The 19,427-nt window shown below is 43.1% G+C and overlaps 1 protein-coding gene across 1 annotated transcript in view; it reads left to right on the top strand.

Annotated features, from left to right (window-relative positions):
* The first annotated feature begins 3,075 nt into the window (after positions 1-3,075).
* pigu (phosphatidylinositol glycan anchor biosynthesis, class U) overlaps positions 3,076-19,427 on the top strand; it is a 34,885-nt gene continuing 18,533 nt past the window's right edge. Inside the window, exons 1-7 of the mRNA XM_080204669.1 lie at positions 3,076-3,226; positions 8,891-8,955; positions 9,757-9,816; positions 9,907-9,969; positions 11,496-11,605; positions 15,509-15,609; positions 16,617-16,714. Of these exons, the coding sequence (XP_080060795.1) occupies positions 3,097-3,226; positions 8,891-8,955; positions 9,757-9,816; positions 9,907-9,969; positions 11,496-11,605; positions 15,509-15,609; positions 16,617-16,714 (627 nt within the window). The 5' untranslated portion in view covers positions 3,076-3,096. The remainder of the gene's footprint in view (positions 3,227-8,890; positions 8,956-9,756; positions 9,817-9,906; positions 9,970-11,495; positions 11,606-15,508; positions 15,610-16,616; positions 16,715-19,427) is intronic.

The following is a 19,427-nucleotide window of genomic DNA, read 5'->3' as shown; positions in this document are numbered from 1 at the left end:
TCCAAGCCTATCATGACCTTGTAAACCTTTATCAGGTTCCCCCCCTCATCCTCTGACGCTCCAATGAAAACAATCCAAGTTTGTTCAACCTTTCTTCATAGTCCACAAGCTCAAGAACAATTAGGATGGGTGACAGATGCTGGCCTAGCCAGCAATGCCTGCATCCCATAAATGAATTAAAAAGGAAGAAAGAAATTAGGGTTTGAGGGGAAGCTAGCTGGAAATTTAAGCGTGGATAGCAAGAGATTCTGTACCTATTTAAAAGGAAAAAAGTAAGCAATGTGAGTGACGGTCCCCCAGAGACTGACGACGTGGAGTTAATTGTAAATGGCTGGTCAAATGAACACATATTTTTTCTCTGTCCCCATAAGAGAGGATACAGAAAAGAAATTCCAGTAACAGCTGTAAATCGGGAGGTGGATGGGAGAGAGGAAACTGGTGAAATTACAATCACCATGCAAGCAACACTGAGCAAACTGATGGAGCTGTGGGATGACAAATCCCTGGATCCTGAAGGACTTCATCCTAGAGTCTTAAAGGAGATAGTTAATGAGGTAGATACTCTGGTGTTAATTTTCCAAAATCTGCTAGATTCTGGGAAGGTTTCATTAAACTGGCAAATAGTAAATATAGCGCCTCTACTCAGGAAGGGATGGAGACAAAAAACAGAAAACTGTAGGCCAGTCACTTTGGACATTTGTCGTGGGGAAAAAGTAAAAGCATTTAAAGTTTATTTATTAGACACATGTAGGCTTACATTAACACTGCAATGAAGTTACTGTAAGAATCTCCTAGTCGCCACACTCCGGCATCTGTTCGAGTACACCGAGGGAAAATTTAGCACGGCCAATGCGCCTAAACAGCACATCTTTCAGACTGTGGGAGGAAATCGAAGCACCCAGAGGAAACCCACACAGCCACATGGAGTACGCGCAAACTCAATACAGACAGTAACCCAAGCTGGGAATCAAACCCAGGTCCCTGGCGCTGTGAGGCAGCAGTGCTAACCACTGTGCTTCCATGAAGGTGTTAGATTTGATCATCAAGGAAATTATAGCTGGGCTGGAAGTTATACTTATAGGAAAATGCAAGGTAATCGGGAAGAGTCAGCGTGGTTTTGTGAAAGGGAAATCACATTTAACCAATTTATTGGAGTTCTTTGAAAGATTACCATGTGCAGCGAATAAAGGGGAGCCTGTATTTGGAACCTTGTAAGCAGTTTTCGGCCCAATGCCTAAGGAAGGATGTGCTAGCCTTGGAGGGGGTCCAAAGGCGGTTCACAAGAATGATCCCAGGAATGAAGGGTTTGTCATATGAGGAGCGGTTGAGGAGTCTGGGTCTTTACTCGATGGAGTTTGGAAGGATGAGGGGGGATCTAATTGAAACTTACAGAGTACTGAGAGGCCTAGATACAGTGAATGAGAAGAGGGTGTTTCCACTAGTTGGAGTGACTGGAACTTGAGGGCAGAACCTCAGAGTGAAGGGACGCTCTTTTAAAACTGAGATGAGGAGGAATTTCTTCAGCCAGGTGGTGGTGAATCTGTGGAACTCATTGCCACAGAGGGCTGTGGGGACCAGGACAATAAGCATCTTTAAAACAGAGACTGATAGGTTCTTGATCAATAAGGGGATCAAGAGGCACAGGAAGAAGGCAGGGGAATGGGGATGAGAATCATATTAACCATGATTGAATGGCAGAGCAGACTTAATGGGCCAAATGGCTTAATTCTGCTTCTATATCTTAAGGTATTATGGTCTGTAAACTTGCTGTACTTGGATTTCTTGGAAGGTATTTGATAAGGTGCCACATCAAAGATTACTGCAGAAAATAAAGACTCATGATTGGGGGTAACATTTTAGCCTGGATAGAAAATTAGCTGTGTGGCAGAAAACAGTGAGTATGTATAAATGGGTATTTTTCTGATCAGGAGGATATGACTTGTGGAGTCCCGCAGGGATCTGTGCTGAGGCCTCAACGTTTTACAATTTACATCAATAACTTAAATGAGGGGAGGGAAGGCATGGTAGCTAAATTTGCAGATGATACAAAGATAGGTAGGAAAGTATATTGTGAAGTGGACATAAGGTTGCAGATGGATATAATTAGGTTGAGTGAGTGGACATAACTGGCAGATAGAGTATAGTGTACAAAAACGTGAAGTTGTTCATTTTGGAAGGAAGAATAAAAAGCTGAGTATAACTGCTACCTCACAGCGCCAGGACCCAGGTTCAATTCCGGCCTCAGGTCACTTCTGTGCAGAGTTTACATATTTTCCCCATGTCTGCAAGGGTTTCCTCCGGGTGCCCCAGTTTCCTCCCAGAGTCCAAAAGATGTGCTGGGTAGGTACATTGGCCGTGCTAAATTCTCACTCAGTGTACCCGAATGTGGTGACTAGGGGATTTTCACAGTAACTTCATTGCAGTGTTAATGTAAACTCCAACAGGTTTATTTGGAATCACAAGCTTTCTGAGCGCTGCTCCTTCATCGGGTGTCACATAGCTGATGAAGGGGCAGCGCCCTGAAAGTTCGTGATTCCTAAATAAACCTGTTGGACTTTAACCCCTGGTGCTGTGAGACTTCTTACTGTGCCCACCCCAGTTCAACGCCAGCGTCTCCACATCTCCAATAAATAAACTTTAAGCTTAAGAGATGGAACTAATACCAATGAGATCACAATTATTTATCATGTAATTCAACTGTGCTTTAGCAATTCGCTGCGAAGGCGAACTGTTGTGTTGTTAACTCAGGGACATGACCGGTTTCCATCACTTCTCCTCCCTAAATATCTGCTCCAACTTTGAGGTTTCGCGTTTTGCGTGCTGGGTGGCGGGCGGATCGTCCTCTGGCGGCCACCGTGCCCGAGCGCCCCGCGGTGCCTCACGGTCTTTGTAGTCCGGGTGGTGGTAGAAGGGAACCGCGCGGTGGCTGACGGTCCTTGTAGTCCCGGCCGGTGAGGCTGGGCGTGGGCGTGGACAGGGACAGGGACCGGGACTACAGCTCCCGAGGTGCCCCGCGTGGGGGGGGGGGGGCGCCGCCGTCACATCCGCTTCCGCCTCCCTCCCTGCCCCCCCGCCCCCGGGCTGGTGGTTGGGACAATGGCCGCCTCCTTGGTGTTGGTGCTGATTGTGGCGGTGACAGTCAGGGCTGTGCTGTTCCGCTCCTCGTTGGCGGAGTTTATCTCGGAGCGGGTAGAGGTGGTGTCGCCTCTCAGTTCTTGGAAGCGAGGTATTTATATATTTCCTTGCTCACTAGCCCTCCTCCCCCTCCCAGGGCTGCTGTTCCCTCCACTCAGCATGGATGGGCTGAGGGACTCTGACTGTCAGTTCATACTGGGGAGGGAGGGAAAGGGGGATGCACATTAAATCTCAAAACATTCCCCCAATTTCTTGTCAGCAGCATTTATCATTTCATATCTTTAATGTCCAACAAATGTTAATACCCACACCCCCATTCCATTGCCCTGGCTAGGACTCTAGTCAAGTAGGAGAGTCAAGGTTTGCTGCTCAAGTCTTGCATTTCAGTAGTTCCTCATCGCACTTTTCTGCAGCCTCAACAGCTGGCTGTGGAAATGTAGTACAGAAACAGAAAATGCTGGAAAGTCTCAGCAGGGGATTTTGGAGAGAGAGTAGAGCCAATGGATGTTGTCATCCAGATTCAAAACATTAGTTTTGTTCTCTCTCCACGGATGCTGTCAGGCTGGCTGATATTTTCTGCAGGTTCTGTCTCAGGTTCCAGCATCTGCAGTATTTTGCTTTTATCTGAAATGTGCAGGCAAGTGCTGCAGCTTGCAAGATTTCATGGGCAAGCAATGGGACAGACGCCTGGCCAAGTTGATCAATTTGTTGCGCTGACATTTCGTTGAATCCCTACAGTGCAAAAGGAGACTATTTGGCCCATCAGGTCTGCTTCGACTCTCCAACAAGACATCCTATCCAGGCCCTCTCCTGTAACCCCATGTGTTTATCCCATTAAAGTTTTAAAGTTTGTTTATTTATTAGTGTCACAAGTTGGTCTAAATTAACACTGCAATGATGTTACTGTGAAAATCCCCACTGATTACCCATGGGTATTTGCCTCACTAATCCCTAACTTGCACATCTTGGGATGCTAAAGGGCAATTTAACATGACCAATCCCTTTAACTTACATATCTTTGGAGTGTGGGAGGAAACTGGCGTAGACACAGGGAGAATATACAAACTCCACGCAGACAGTCACCCAAGGCCGGAGTTGAACCAGGCCCCTGGTGCTATGAGGCAGCTGTGTTAACCACCATGCCACTCATATTTATATTTGTGTAGTGCCTTTCACAACCTAAGGGCAGCCCAAGGTGTTTTCCTGCCAGCAAAACACACTTTTGGTGCTGTACTTCTTAAAAAATGCAGATGTCAGTTTGTACATAGTAAGGTCCCACAAGCAGTAATTTGGTGTTGATTGTTGGATAGATGTTGGCCAGAATACCAGAGAGAACCTGCCAGCTCTTCTTTAAAAGAAATCATGGAATCCTTTACATGCAGCTGAGAGAGCAGACTGGCTTCAGTTTAACATCCCAATTGATAGCAACTCTGACAATGCAGCACCCCCTCAGCACTGCAGTGGATTGTCTGTCTCAATTTTCTGCCATAATTTATAGAGTTGGACTTGAACCCCTAGCTTTCTGACTCAGATGTGAGATTTATTGGTGAGGATATCTGAGAAACACAGGATCAGCATTTTACATTTTTTGTGGAGCACATCTCTGCTATTGCACTATGTCCCGAGTGCTGTAGTGGACTGATAGCCTGGATTATGTGCTTAGTTTTTATATTGTGTGTTGCTGTGCCCTGACTCAGAGACTCGTCAGCCTGCAGCTCCATCAGTTTGCTCAGTACCAGTTCTCAGTGATTGAAATTACACCAAGTTCCTCTCTCCCTTCCACTTCCTGATTTACATCTATTACAGTAATGTTTTGTGTATCATCTGCAGTAAGACAGAAGCACAATATTTGTTCATTTGACGCACCATTTCCTTATTATTTACAATTAACTCCGTATTGTCACTCTCTAGAGAACCAATACTTACTTTCCTTACTCCTTTCCTTTTGAACTATGTGCAGAAACTCTTCCTACTCGTTTTAACTTATCCTTATATCCTAATTTTTTTTTTAAATTGATTCATGGGATGTGGATGTCACAGCTGGGTCCAACATTTGTCACCCATCTTTAATTGCCGTTGAGAAGGTGGTGGTGAGTTGTCTTCTTGAACCACTGGAGTCTATGTGGTGGACAGGGTTTGGAGGGTCAGTAAATGAAGTTGCTCACTGCAGGATTCCATGCCTCTGCCCTGCCCTTGTAGCCACATGGCCATGATTTAGCGGCCCTGTTGATCAGGGGCCATCTCAGTTTGAGATTTTCCCAGCCTCGTGCTGGTGATATGTCACTGTGATATGAGTGAAATCTTTTGTTTTGCCCCCTCCCGCCCTTGTTCGTGGAAGATAACTGGGTACTAAATGTCAAATTTCAAACTTAATTAATTTGGGAAATTAGCATGTTGTTACAAGATGCCATCTTTATTTGAATATGGAATTTTTCTTTGGTAATCGCTGAGGAACATTAAATTTCAGACTGGTGAGCAAAGTGGAGGTAACACGGTGGCACAGTGGTTAGCACTGCTGCCTCAGCACTAGGGACCCGAGTTCAATGCCTGGCTTGGGTTACTATCATTGTGGAGTTTGCATGTGATTTAGACAAGTTGATGAGTGGGACAATACACAGCAGATGCAGTAAAATGTGAAAATATGTGACGTTATCTACATGCACGAAGAACCAGAATGGCAGAGTATTATTTAAATTGTGAGAATGCTCATGTAAGAAGGAATCTGGGTGTCCTAGTACATCCGTCACTGAAAGCAAGCATGCAAGCACAGTAAGCAGTTAGGAAGGCAAATGGTATGTTGGTCTTCATTGCAAGAGGACTTGAATAGAGGAGCAAGGGTGTCTTACTGCAGCTGCACAGCAACTTGATGAGACCAGACTTAGAGTATTGTGCACAATACTCTTAGTCTCTTTACCTGAGAGAGGATATATTACCATAGAGGGAGTGCACAAAAGGTTGATCAGATTGATTCCTGGGTGGCAGGATTGTCGATTGAGGAGAGATTGGGTGAATCGGGCCTGTATTCACTGGAATTTAGGAGAGAGGATCTCATTGAAACTTATAACATTCAGACAGTGCTGGACAGACTGGATGCAGGGACAGTGTTTCCTCCGGCTAGGAGACCAAATCACTGAATATATATAAGAAGGAAATAGATTTCTAGACTCTAACAGAATCTAGGAGTGTGAAGAGAGAGCAGGAATATGACATAGAGGATCAGTCAAGATCATATTGAAGGGTGGAACAGGCTTGAAGGGCCAAGTGGCCCACTCTTGCTTCTATGTAACATCACCAATAGAGCATAAATGGTGAAGTGAACTATTTACAGTTAAAGGTTGCGCCTCAGGATTTCTCTGTACAAGTAAAAGGCAATTGCTGGTTCACAGTGCGATTTATTTAACTTGCACACTCATTCTCTCTTGATTGAGAAGTCTGTTGCAGCTGTAATCAGCAACGCCTCCACGCCACATCCATGCATTTCCACCAACAGCACTGCCATCGGTAATGGAGCTTTGACCCTACTTCTGTTTCTTTTTCACTTGCTAATCCTGAGTGATAAAATTGACCCACCCTGGTAGATATAAAATAAGTAAAAAGTCTGACAACACCCGGTTTTAGTCCAACCGATTTATTTGATAATAGACTCACAAGCTTTCGAGGCTTCCCTCTTCGTCAGGTGAATGGAGAGTTCACCTGACGAAGAGGGAAGCCTCGAAAGCTTGTGAGTCTATTATCAAATAAATCGGTTGGACTAAAACCTGGTGTTGTCAGACTTTTTACTGTGTTTACGCCAGTCCAACGCCGGCATACCCATATCAGATATAAAATAAGACATAAATAAAATATAAAATAATCCATTGCAGGCCAGGGATTGAGGTGAAGACCTTCCCAATCTGCATAACCAAGTGCCTTTGCAAGGAAATTTAAATTATGAACATTGACTTTGTTAAAAAGGTGCGTTGTACCATTTGGCACTACATCCTTATCCATCTGACACACATACTCCCCTCATTACAATTTTAATTTCAAAAGCAACCTTTGCACTAAAGTTGAGCTTGACTACTGCTGGCCCATGAAGGTCAAAACCAACCTTGATCCCAGCTCCTGGTTGCAATGCAGTGACTTGCGGAGAAGCTGCACTTTGGATTGGAGTATGGTGAAAATGAGGGGAGAAGATTTGTTGTGATGCCCGCTTCAGTCAAATAGTTTGTCAGCCCTCATAGTGTAAATCCCTCGCTCAGATAAGTGCCCAAAGGCTGTCCGTGTTATGGAACTACTGTGCATTTCAAGGCTTTTTGATTTGGCTGATTATTGTCACATGTATTAACAAACAGTAAAAGTATTGTTTCTTGTGCGCTATACAGACATAGCATACCGTTCATTGAGAAGGAAACAAGAGAGTGCAGAATGTAGTGTTACAGTCATAGCTAGGGTGCAGAGAAAGATCAACTTAATGCAAGGTAGGTCAATCCAAAAGTCTTCCAGGAAAGGAAGGAAGAAAATGAGAGAAGCAATACAATAAAAAATCTTAACTGTTGTGAGCTTTAAGGTAACACTGCTTGGCTGTGGTCTGTTCAACCTTGCTGCTTTGAAAGTGATTGCTTTGTCAGGAAGCTGCAAGATTTTAAATTTTTATCATTCTGTGGACATTAATGAATAGCTGATGTTAATTCTGAGCCCAACAATTTCTACAATGATGTGGCAGAGGAGGAGGTCATTTGACCCATCGTATATTTGTTGAACGTTCAAAAAAATGATCAATTAGTCACAGTCCCAATCTTTCCATTTCCGCTGCAGTTTTTTTTCATTTATCTAATTATTCAATGTTCTTTTGGAAGTTGGAGGTATTGAAACTGTTTAGTCTGTGTTCCAGATCATGGCATGTTGAGTTTAAAAAGACAAGGTTCTTCTAAAGTAAAGTTAAAGTTTATTTATTAGTCACAAGTAAGGCTTACATTTACACTGCAATGAAGTTGCTGTGAAATTTCCCTAATCGCCATAATCCTCCAGCACCTGTTTGGGTCAATGCACCTAACCAGCACGTCTTTCAGAATGTGGAAAGAAATCGGACAACTCGGAGGAAACCCAGACAGACACAGGGAGAACGTGCAGATTCCACACATACAGTGACCCAAGCTGGGAATCGAACCTGGACCCCTGGTGCTGTGAAGCAGCTGCGCTACTATACCATTCCTCTCCAATTATTCTGCCACTTATTTTTTATGTTTCCAGTTATCAACCTTCCTGCTAACACTAACTGTTTCTTCCTATTTAATCTATTGAAACACCTCTATTCCAACTTTCCTTAACATTTGTTGCTGTAAGGTGGATGGTCCCAGCTTCTCCAGTGTCTCCATGTAACTGCAGTCTCTCATCTCTGATAGTATTTTGTGAATCTCCTCTGCAACCTTGCCAAGGGTTGAACTATTTCCTGAGGTTGAATTTTAAAAAGATTGGCATATAAGCTGCACTCCCTTTCCAGCTAGGATTTTGCATTTGCTTCAAGCAGGGCTGTCAGTTGAAACTTAGCTTGATTTCCTCTTTTCCTGATCTCTGCATGCAACTAAAACACTGCTCCTCCTGATCCAGAGTCATGCACATTAATGGGAAGTTCTGAATATGTTGGAACAGAGCAAAATCTCTCAAAGTTCTAATGAACATTTCTGAGGACATCTCTTCAAAAATGTTTCTTGCTCTGGTTTTGTATTTTAAGGCTTGATTAATTACCGTAATGTTTGTTTCGTTTTTGTTTTAGTTGTGGAAGGGCTTTCTTTGCTGGATCTAGGAGTGTCCCCATATTCTGGAAATGTGTTCCATGAAGTAAGTACAACATTGTCAGCTGTGTATTTCTGTTCACCTTGGATAATGGTATGGTGCAGGATTCAGCATGGATCTGTTGTTGGTGAAACCAGTAGCGAGGAGTGTGCCTGTATAGTGCACTCGCGAATATTTTCTGATGTTCCGGTGTGTACGTTGTCCCTTGTGCAAGCTTTCTCTAATTTTTAGTAAAGCTGTGTATACATATTGCATTGGAAAGTCAGTTTTTAGTGTTCAGTTTCAGTGTTGCAGAGTCTTTACTGACGACCAAAGAAAGACTTGCATTTATGTAGTGCTCTTCATGACCTCAGGTGATCCAAAAGTGTTTTTTTCAAACAATTAAGTTCTTTTGAAGTGTAGTCACAGTTGTAGGAAGCATAACAGCCAATTTGCACACAGCAAGCTCTGACAAACAGTAATGACCAGGTAACCTGAATGTCCAAGACACTGGGTAACTTCCCTGCTGTCCTTTGACTAGTGCTACAGGATCTTTTGCATTCATTTGACCATGAGATTTAGGAGCAAAAGTCGGCCGTTCAGCTGATTGGGTCTGCTCTGCCATTTAATGAAAGGCAGCCGAGGCCTTGATTTTAATGTCTTGTCAAAAAGATGGTACATCTGACAGTGCAGCATTTCTTGAGTACTGCCTACACTATGTACACAAGTATTTGAAGTGGGACTTGAACCCCCAACATTCTGACTCAGGCAAAGGTGCTGCCTTATTGTGTTCTCACTGCTGCATTCTGTTTATTTGCTGAAAATCCATCTTGCAACTATTAAGTCACACTTTGTTTTATTTTACAGACACCTCTTATTTTATACCTCTTTCATTTCCTTATTGATTATGCAGAGTTTGTCTTTATGGTAAGTAAAATGATTGAAAGTGACTTGCTTACATCCCTTTTAAATGCTTCCATGTGGCGTTTTGACACTGGATGTATTTTGCTTCCACAGGCAGTGGACGCTATAACTGCAGTTGCACTGTACATTGCCGCTGAAGATTTCAACAAAGTTGTGGTAAGAAAATTGTAATTAACATGCAGCATTGTAATGGTGCAAGTCTCTCATATTGATAGCCCAGTATTACTTATATTGCTTCCAGATAGATGGGTCTCTTTGGAGACCAAAACCTTTCCCATTCATGGCTGTTGCATATATTTCTTCTTAGGAGAAACCTTCTGAAATCACAAAGTAAAGTAACATAGATTCCATTCCAAGCAGTCATTCACCATTCTGCAGTATTTACGCTCACAAGCTTCAAAAGACCTTCGACTCTTAAAAAGAAAGTTAAATTAGTTTTTGTACATAGGCGGCACAGTGGTTAGCACTGCTGCCTCATAGCACCAGGGACCCAGGTTCAGTTCCGACCTCGGATCCCTGTCTGTGTGGAGACTGCATGTTCTCCCCGTGTCTGCATGGGTTTCCTCTGGGTGCTCTGGTTTCCTCCTACACTTGAAAGATGTGCAGGTTGCGTTGATTGGCCATGCTAAATTGCCCCTTGATGTCAGGGGGACTGCAAGTTAAGTGTGTGGGGTTACAGGGATAGGATCTGGGTGGTATTGTGGTTGGTGCAGACTCGATGGGCCAAATGGCCACCTCCTGCACTGTAGTGATGCTACGTTTTTTTGTACTCTTGGTAAATGAGCTGTTAATAGATTATAGTACCAACATGTACAAATTTAGCAGTTCCTGTCTTCAGTTTCTAAGATTGCTGATTCAAGCAGGAGCCTTTTTGGGCAAATTAGTGATGTGTTATAACAGGAGATTGTCCTGCAGTCAGGAGTGAGAATGAGTACTGGAATACACAAGTTAATTTTGCAGATTGGTAGCATTTATGTAACCAGATTTATTTTTCTTGTCAGAGGGATTTGAAAGCAGTTTGTATATCCGTTAAAGCAGATGTAAAAATCTTGAGTTCCCAGTGGTTTGCTGCATAGATGCAATATGCAGCATGCCATTAAATTTATACAGACAGGTAAACATCCAGGACTTTGCTGGTTTTGTCTGGGGGGTGGTGAGCTGGGTACAACAAGAGGATTAGGGAGAAGAAATCTATCAGTCTCCAACCACTATCTAACAACATTCTTCAGGAAATGAATGTGGATTTATATATTGAGTGAGAATGTGAATGTCCATGGACAGTGGATGTTGTAACTGCAGTTGCACTGTGATGCCCTGTCTGATCAGATAGCTTGTCAGTACATATGACCATGGTGTACTCATACACAGGATAGCCCTTTGGCAAGTTGCCTGAGAACTGTGGAACTCTGCTCCAGCATAAGCATGTGTGCTTTCAGGCAAAGAGGCAGGGTAACTGGGGAAGAAGAAAAGTGGAAATCCTTTTATTCTTTGTATTAGCTGTGTTACTGTTACAGCATAATGTCTTAGTAATTAACAAATGCACATTTCATAAGGGCAGCGAGACTGTTTAGAGCTCACTGCTCAGGAGATTAAATTAGCATTTAAAGGCAATCTATATTAAATGTGCAGAATTGAATTGTAACTTGGTATCGCATTTTTTCAATGTAATTTTTATCTCTTAGTTTAGGAAACAGCGGATTGCTTATGAATTCCAGAAATATGCTCCCGATGTCATCACGCTGGTCAGGACTCCGAAAGAAATGTATCATATTCCTCTTAAGGTAGCGCTGTTGTAAGTAAGAAAGCACGTTGCCATTATCAGTATTGTGATATCTGTGCTCAGGTAGGGCCACAAGGATGGCCACATAGCACAGTGAGTTTGTACAGCATGACGAAGATTGGGAAGCAGTCATGTTTTGACCTGGCTGACCCTGGCACCATAAGAACATAAGAAATAGGAGCAGGAGTAGGCCATCTAGCCCCTCGAGCCTTCCCCGCCATTCAATAAGATCATGGCTGATCCGAAGTGGATCAGTTCCACTTTCCCACTTTCTCCCCATAACCCTTAATTCCCTTGTCTGTCAAAAACCTATCTACCTGTGACTTAAATATATTTAGCGAGGTAGCCTCCACCACTTCAACAGGCAGAGAATTCCAGAGATTCACCACCCTTTGAGTGAAGAAGTTCCTCCTCAACTCCGATCTAAACTGCACCCCCCCTTATCTTGAGGCTGTGCCCTCTAGTCCTGCTGTCCTTTCTGAGCGGGAAGAATCTCTGTACCTCTACCTTATCCATCCCTTTCATTATCTCATATGTCTCTGTAAGATCCCCCCTCATCCTTCTAAACGCCAACGAGTACAGACCCAGTCTATTCAGTCTCTCTTCATAGTCTAACCCCCTCATCTCCGGTATCAGCCTAGTGAACCTCCTCTGCACTCCCTCCAAGGCCAAAATATCCTTGCGCAAGTGCGGCGACCAAAACTGCACACAGCACTCCAGCTGCGGCCTCACCAGTGCCCTGCACAGTTGCAGCAAGACCTCCCTGCTTTTATATTCCATCCCCGTCGCTATAAAGGCCAGCATCCCATTCGCCTTCTTGATCACCTGCTGCACCTGCAGACTGGGTTTTTGCGACTCATGCGCAAGGACCCCCAGGTCCCTCTGCACCGTAGCATGCTGCAGCTTTTCGCCCTTTAAATAATAATCCCTCCTACTATTCTGCCAAAGTGGATAACCTCACACTTTCACCATGGGAATGTTATATCATAGAAGGAGGCCAGAAAGCCTAATTCAAATTTACAACTCTTGGTCCATGTAACCTTTCTCTTAATGCTTTGAGAGCTCACAATTAACTCTTGTTAGAAAAATGCCAGTGGTGGTCATAGCATGACTAGACATATGGACTGCTGTAGTGAATGCATTTCAACATATCCTGTGTGTGTTACTGCATTCTTATGTGCAAGCAACTTGCAAAACTTAAACCGTGTGAGGTAAGAATACACAAAGTTATTTTCCAGCTTTTGTATTACATACACATGCAAATAAAAATGTCAGTGACCCAGTTACTCCTTCAACATTATTGCCAGCTAGAGAAATTTCTGAGATGCAGTGAGTGGATGTTGAAGTTATGAGTTGGACGCAAGGAGAGGATCTCCAAAATGAAGTGGAAGATGGAATAGTTTGACCCCTCCCAAGTTTCTTTAACATTTTTGTATTTTTGGTAAATGAGCTGGAACGCATCGTCGCATCTTGATTTGAAACCACGTGTGTCAAGAAAGCTTGAGTTGAATGCCCAAGGGAGGTGCCTGTTGTGGGAAATCCACGCGATCATTCCTCCTTGTCTGCATGGAAGAGTTCTTGCACAACTACATGAAGGCAATAAGAAATAAAAGATGAAGACACTATAGTCCCAGACGCCCATAGGCTGCTCTGTCCTTTGAGGGAGAGAGCCTGCTGGTGGTGATTTAACCTGAGGGTTAAGGTTGAGGAGGCATGGGACAAGGCTGAGCAGGTGGACCCTTCATGAATAACCTCTGTTAATCTGGGAATCGAACCTGCACTGTTGGCATTGCACTGCATCACAAAGCAGGGTGATCGGTTAGCTGGACGGAATGAGAAATACACCACCGATATCATCTTAACATCGTTGAGAGTGATCTAAGATGTCATGACAGCAGTTGCATTTGGATTTTTTTGCTGGCCGATTTGAGGACTACTTGCTCTTAGTCATAATTGGTGCAAGCTCAGAGTGGCCAAAAGTTATCATGGGATCTACTGCATCTGAACAAACCATTGCAAAACTTAAATGAAATTTTTGCAGGATTTGATAAGCAAAACAGATTGTTAGTGATAATGGTACACAGTTTACTTCACGGGAGTTTGAAGATTATCTCAGAGTAAATGGTATTTAGCATATGAAATCAGTACCTTATGATCCATCAACCAATGGATTAGCTGAAAGATTCTTCCGATCCTTGAAACAGTCTTTAAAACCTTCAAGAGAGTAAGGTTCATTTTCACGTAATGTAAATAGGGCAGCAGCGTGGGTTAGCACTGCTGCCTAACAGCTCCAGGGACCCGGTTCGATTCCCAGCTTGGGTCACTGTCTGTGCAAAATCCACATGTTCTGCCCACGTCTGCGTGGGTTTCTTCCAGGTGCTCCGGTTTCTCCCATATTCCAAAAGATGTGCTGGTTAGGTGCATTGACCTCAACAGGCGCCGGAGTGTAGCGACTCTGGGAATTTTACAGTAACTTCTTTGCACTATTAATGTAAGCCTTACTTAAAGTAAATAAACTTTACTTTTACTTTAAATAGCTTTTTGGCATCTTATAGAAACACTACTCAAGCGACTACCCAAACTTTCCCTGCATTACTCCTTGGAGAAAGTTGAGAACTACGTTTGATTTTGTTATTACTCCAGAAACTTCAGAGAGAGCACAGTGTCGAGAATAATCTCAAGTTGCTGGATGAGAAGTGAAGGCAAAACAGCGCTCATTTCAACAAGGCAATCAAGTGTTAGTGCGTAATTATGCCATGAGTGAAAAATGGGTTCCAGCCACAGTATTAGCAAAAACAACTCCAATTTATTACACGATTAAAATCGAAAATGAATTAGTTTGACAACACCAGGCTGACCAATTGTTGTCATCTCAAAATTAGTTTTTGGAATCATCTCCAGATGTACCAACTTCTTTAGTCCCTCGTGTTTTGAATACTACTACAGAAGACAAAGTTGAATCTGCGTCACCTAGTGATTGTGTCGATGCGACTATACCACAGAAAAATGATACAGAATTAGTTCTAAGAGAAGGAGCACATTGAAGCTCCAAATCATACTTCTGGGATAAAGGGCAGCCAAATGCCAAAATGTTGTATTGAACCGAAGAAGAATGGACATCCTCCTGATCAACTTTCTTATTGACTGTGTATCTGATTTATAATGCATAGTACTGTGTCTAAAGTATTATTGAATCCTATGTATAACATCATCGTAATTTGCTGTTAAGGCCACAGAAGTTGGGGGGAAATGTTATATATTTAAGTAGTTGCATGATTGTTTTAATAGCTGGTCACATGATTTGATGGTGATGTCACTGGAGTATTTTAGGGTCTCCTGCTTTTAGCTTCAGTTGTTTTTTGTAGAGGCAAGAATAAACCTGTTGTGTGTTACTTTGGATCTATGTGTGCGTACCACATTTTCTTTTTGTTTAAAACCCACAACCCATAACATAGGACACTACAAGACTTCAGTCGCATCAGATCTTCAACTACTTAACAAAAACTATTAATCAAATATAGTTCAAAAGGTATATTTTCCCTTAACTTCTGTTATGCGAAGCAATACGATTTTTTTTACATTATTCCCATTGACTGTAAGAAGCCCAGAAAATCAAAAAGTAATTGAATTTTAATACATTCCACATAATAGCATAAGCAAGGAACTTTCTGATACAACTTTATAATTCAAGACAATGTAGACTGGACTGACTTTAGATCAGCTAACTATCAACCAAAGAACGAACAACTGTTAGTCACTGCTTAATCAATAAGGATTCAGAAATTAAAATGTTCACGTCTTTGATTCTTATATGTAAAAACCATGTAAAAACCTTCTGATAAGATGTGATGCACTCTGTACCTTGCAACCATTATGAAATGAGATGCATAAAGAGAGCTTTCTGTTCTGTTCCAGCTATCTTCTGAATCCATTCACTGTGCTTACTTGCGTGGCAAAATCTACTTGTGCCATCAACAATGCAATTATTGCAGTTTTTGTCTTGGCCACTGTGAAAGGTGAGGCTTATTTGTTTCCTTGTTCCAAAACTTGTGGTGTGATACCTCCATTTCATGTGCCAGCATCAGTCTGTTTGGGGTGATTAATCTAGCACACAAGACTGTAGAATGAGCTTTGCCTGTTATTCTGTACATCTGCACAAGAAAAATTGGAGATTGGGAGCCGAGACGCACTCACTGAACACCTTAAGAAAGTGGAACCAACTGGAATCCTGTTAAATAGTAGAATACTTTGTTGTAACCTTTGAGAGGAAGTTGCAGAGACAAAGGAAGAAGTCTCATTTGATTCTGTTTTAATTTGCCATAGAGAAGGATTTGTTTCAGCTTACTCATGAAGAAGAGTGGCCCTCATGAGAGGAAGGTGGATAAAGGCGTTAACCAACATAGCACCAAATTACATGATGTAGAGTTCCAATTTCATTCCCTAGTCCCTGCTGAGTTGTCATGACTCTACCGAAATTGATCTTCATGTTCATGTGTTTGGGATGGGCAGACCAACAGGGTTCCCACTTGAATACATCTGCTGGATGTGCTTGCTTGTGGACATCAGACCAAGTAGGATTGGGCTGAACTCTTGGTGGCCTCCATGGTCACATATTTTGGCAGTGCTTGCGAGTCAACAATGGTCAGTCGGTTGAGCTCCTAAAGAGCAGTCAGTACCCATGGGACTTGCGGCTTAGGATGACATAAGTGCTTTCAAGAGGAAAGGTGGAAAAACTGGCATCAGAAAAATATTTGGAGATATTATAATATTGTACTTTGATATGAAATGTTCCGTTATTGAAACTGAATTTGAAACACAAAATACTGCTCTTTGTAACAACTTGTGTAGATGTTTTAAGTGCAATCTTTTGTACAGGGTCCTTTGAAAGATTACATGCAAAACGCTGCCTTGTCTTTTGTCTTTGCATATTATTCATTATTCCTTAAGGCAGCTTTCTAAAGACTGTATCATGTATAGCGCTCCTTGATTTGCATTGACATGTTTTCTGTTTGCCGATTTTCAGGAAGTGCCTTTATCAGTGCAGTATTTCTGGCTTTGGCTGCGTACCAATCCTTGTATCCTGTTGCACTGTTTGCCCCGGCGTTACTATACCTTGCACAGGTGATTATTTTTAATTATAGCATGGTTATTGAAGGAAGGAATTTAGGTTTTGACAAATTCTTTATGAAAGAATGATGTTCCCTCTCCCACTTGGCACAGTGAATGACTGCACTGTGCAGTGTGAGTCTGCACCATGGAGATCAGATAGTGATTTGATTTATTATTGTCAGTTTTCATACGAGTGAAAAGTACTGTTTCCTGCTTGCTATACGGACAAAGCATACCGTTCATAAAGAAGGAAAGGAGAGGGTACAGAATGTAGTGTTACAGTCATAACTGGGGTGTAGAGAAAGATCAACTTAATGCGAGGTAAGTCCATTCAAAGTCTGACAGCAGCAGGGAAGAAGCTATTCTTGAGTCGGTTGGTACATGACCTCAGACTTTTGTATCCTTTTTCCTGATGGAAGAAGGTGGAAAAGAGAATGTCAGGAGTGCGTGGGGTCCTTAATTATGCTGGCTGCTTTGCCAAGTCAGCAGGAAGTGTAGACAGAGTCAATGGATGGGAAGCTGGTTTGCATGATGGATTGGGCTACATTCATGACCTTTTGTAGTTCCTTGCGGTCTTGGGCAGAGCAGGAGCTATACCAAGCTATGATACAACCAGAAAGAATGCTTTCTGTGCATCTGTAAAAGTTGGTCAGCGTCATAGCTGACATGCCAAATTTCCTTAGTCTTCTGAGAAAGTAGGGGAAAATGACAGGAAGAATGGTGGTCTGAACTGTGCTGAATTAGCTTAGGGCAGGATCGGACCCACACGTCGGTCAAAGAGCCTGCCAGGGCACATGCCTTACCATGGAAAAGCTGTCAGCGTGTGTGTGGAACTGTACCACATCCTGAGCCTGTGATTAGGGAAAGGGGCATTTCACTATGGATTTATACCCTATAGGTTTTAGAAAATTAATGCCCTCTGCTTTTAAAATCAACTGTTCCAATGACTGTCATAAATTGAGCATGTAATGAAAGGAGGTTGGCTAAGGATGAACTTCTTATAGCAATCAGAGGAACAGTCCACTGAACACCGGGATAGTAATGTGCTTTAGATAATAAACATTGAAGTTACGTATTGTCACTTTGAAATATTAATGTATGTTTGGTGCAATATTTTTCAGAAACTTGATTTTTTTAAACTCTCAATGTAAAAGCAGCAGGTTTTGTGATGCAGATAAGAAATACAAATAGGTAGGCGTTTGTTGGCCAGCACGGACATGCTGGACCAAAGGGCCTCTTTCTGTGCTGTGAAACTCAGTGACGATACATACCAGGAAGATTTAAGGTTAAGTTAGGTGATGGATGTGATATAATTGGGTAAGGATGGGACAGCCAGAATTCCAGCAAATTACCCCTGAAATTGAATAACCCCTGCTGCAAAGTGTTCACGTCTGGACATTGGCTGAGGCCTGCAACAGTCTAGACTGAGGTAACATTGACTCATGCCACCCATCCCCATGGTCAAACAACAAGTGAGATGTGCTGACTTCAACAAGACTCCTACATAAACAATTGGGAACCTGCCAGTATCTGGGGCCCAAGAAGCTGTACTTTGCCAGTTCAGTCAAGGTGATGAATTGTGTGGGCTGGAACTCATGTCTAGAACACAGATTAGCCCTCCAATATGAGGACTCTGAGGCATTTGCTGATGTAAAAATGAAAAGATAGAGAACCTGGCATTTATACAAAGAACAACCCAGCACGGGAAACAGGCCCTTCGGCCCAACAAGCCCGCGCCACCGCATCACCCTACACCTATTCTACCCTGTGTATCTACAAATAGAACCCCTGACTTAGCCAGATTCAGGGGAGAATAGTGTCAATTTGGTAAAACCAATCAGCCTAAGAGCACATCTTTGGGGTGTGGGAGGAAACCCACGCATCCACAGGGAGAATGCACAAACTCCCACAGACACAGGCCCAAATCCATGTATCTGCACAGCTAGCAGTGCTAGTCACCGAGCTGTTGCGGCGCCCGTCTACCGGTCCAGGATCAACACACACACCAACACGAAGTACTAGGCCACTCCCGGAACCTCCAAGAGCAGCCCACGCACGACCCACCGTGTGCATGCCCCTCGTTTGACAACGAGGTGGACCTCCACCTGCGGAATAAAAAGACAAAAACGTTAATCACAAGCCTGCCTTTCCGGTGTCTCCCGAGGTTCTAACCCTTATTTAATAACTCCTACCATAACCCTCCATCCTCGTTTCACTCATGTGCCTATCTAACTGAACCTTAAACAAGTCCAACGTTCCCGCCTCCACCACCCTACTCGGTAGCGCGTTCCATACCCCCACAACTCTCTGCGTAAAGAACCTTCCTCTCATATCCAAATTACACCTCTCCCCCCTCACCCTTAAATCATGTCCTCTTGTATTTGTAACCAATCTAGGGAGCAGTCTCTCACTATTGACTCTGTCTGTTCCCTTCAGTATCTTATATACCTCTATCATGTCCCCCCTCAATCTCCGTCTTTCCAAGGAGAACAGTCCCAGTTTCTCCAACCTTTTCTCGTAACCCAGCCCCTCCATGCCAGGCAACATCCTGGTAAAACTCCTCTGCACCCTTTCCAGAGACTCCACGTCCTTCCAGTAGTAAGGTGACCAGAACTGGACGCAGTACTCCAAATGCGGTCTAACCAACGTTCTATATAACGCTTTTCACCACCGCTGGATGTCTTGAAGAATCTTGCAGCTAATGAAGTACTTTCTAAAATGTGGT

The sequence above is a fragment of the Carcharhinus amblyrhynchos genome, chromosome 16 (assembly GCF_965287045.1).
Source record: "Carcharhinus amblyrhynchos chromosome 16, sCarAmb.v2.hapA, whole genome shotgun sequence".
NCBI lineage: Eukaryota > Metazoa > Chordata > Chondrichthyes > Carcharhiniformes > Carcharhinidae > Carcharhinus > Carcharhinus amblyrhynchos.
The sequence above is the reverse complement of the archived record's forward strand: the minus strand, read 5'-3'. Positions and strand labels throughout refer to the sequence as shown.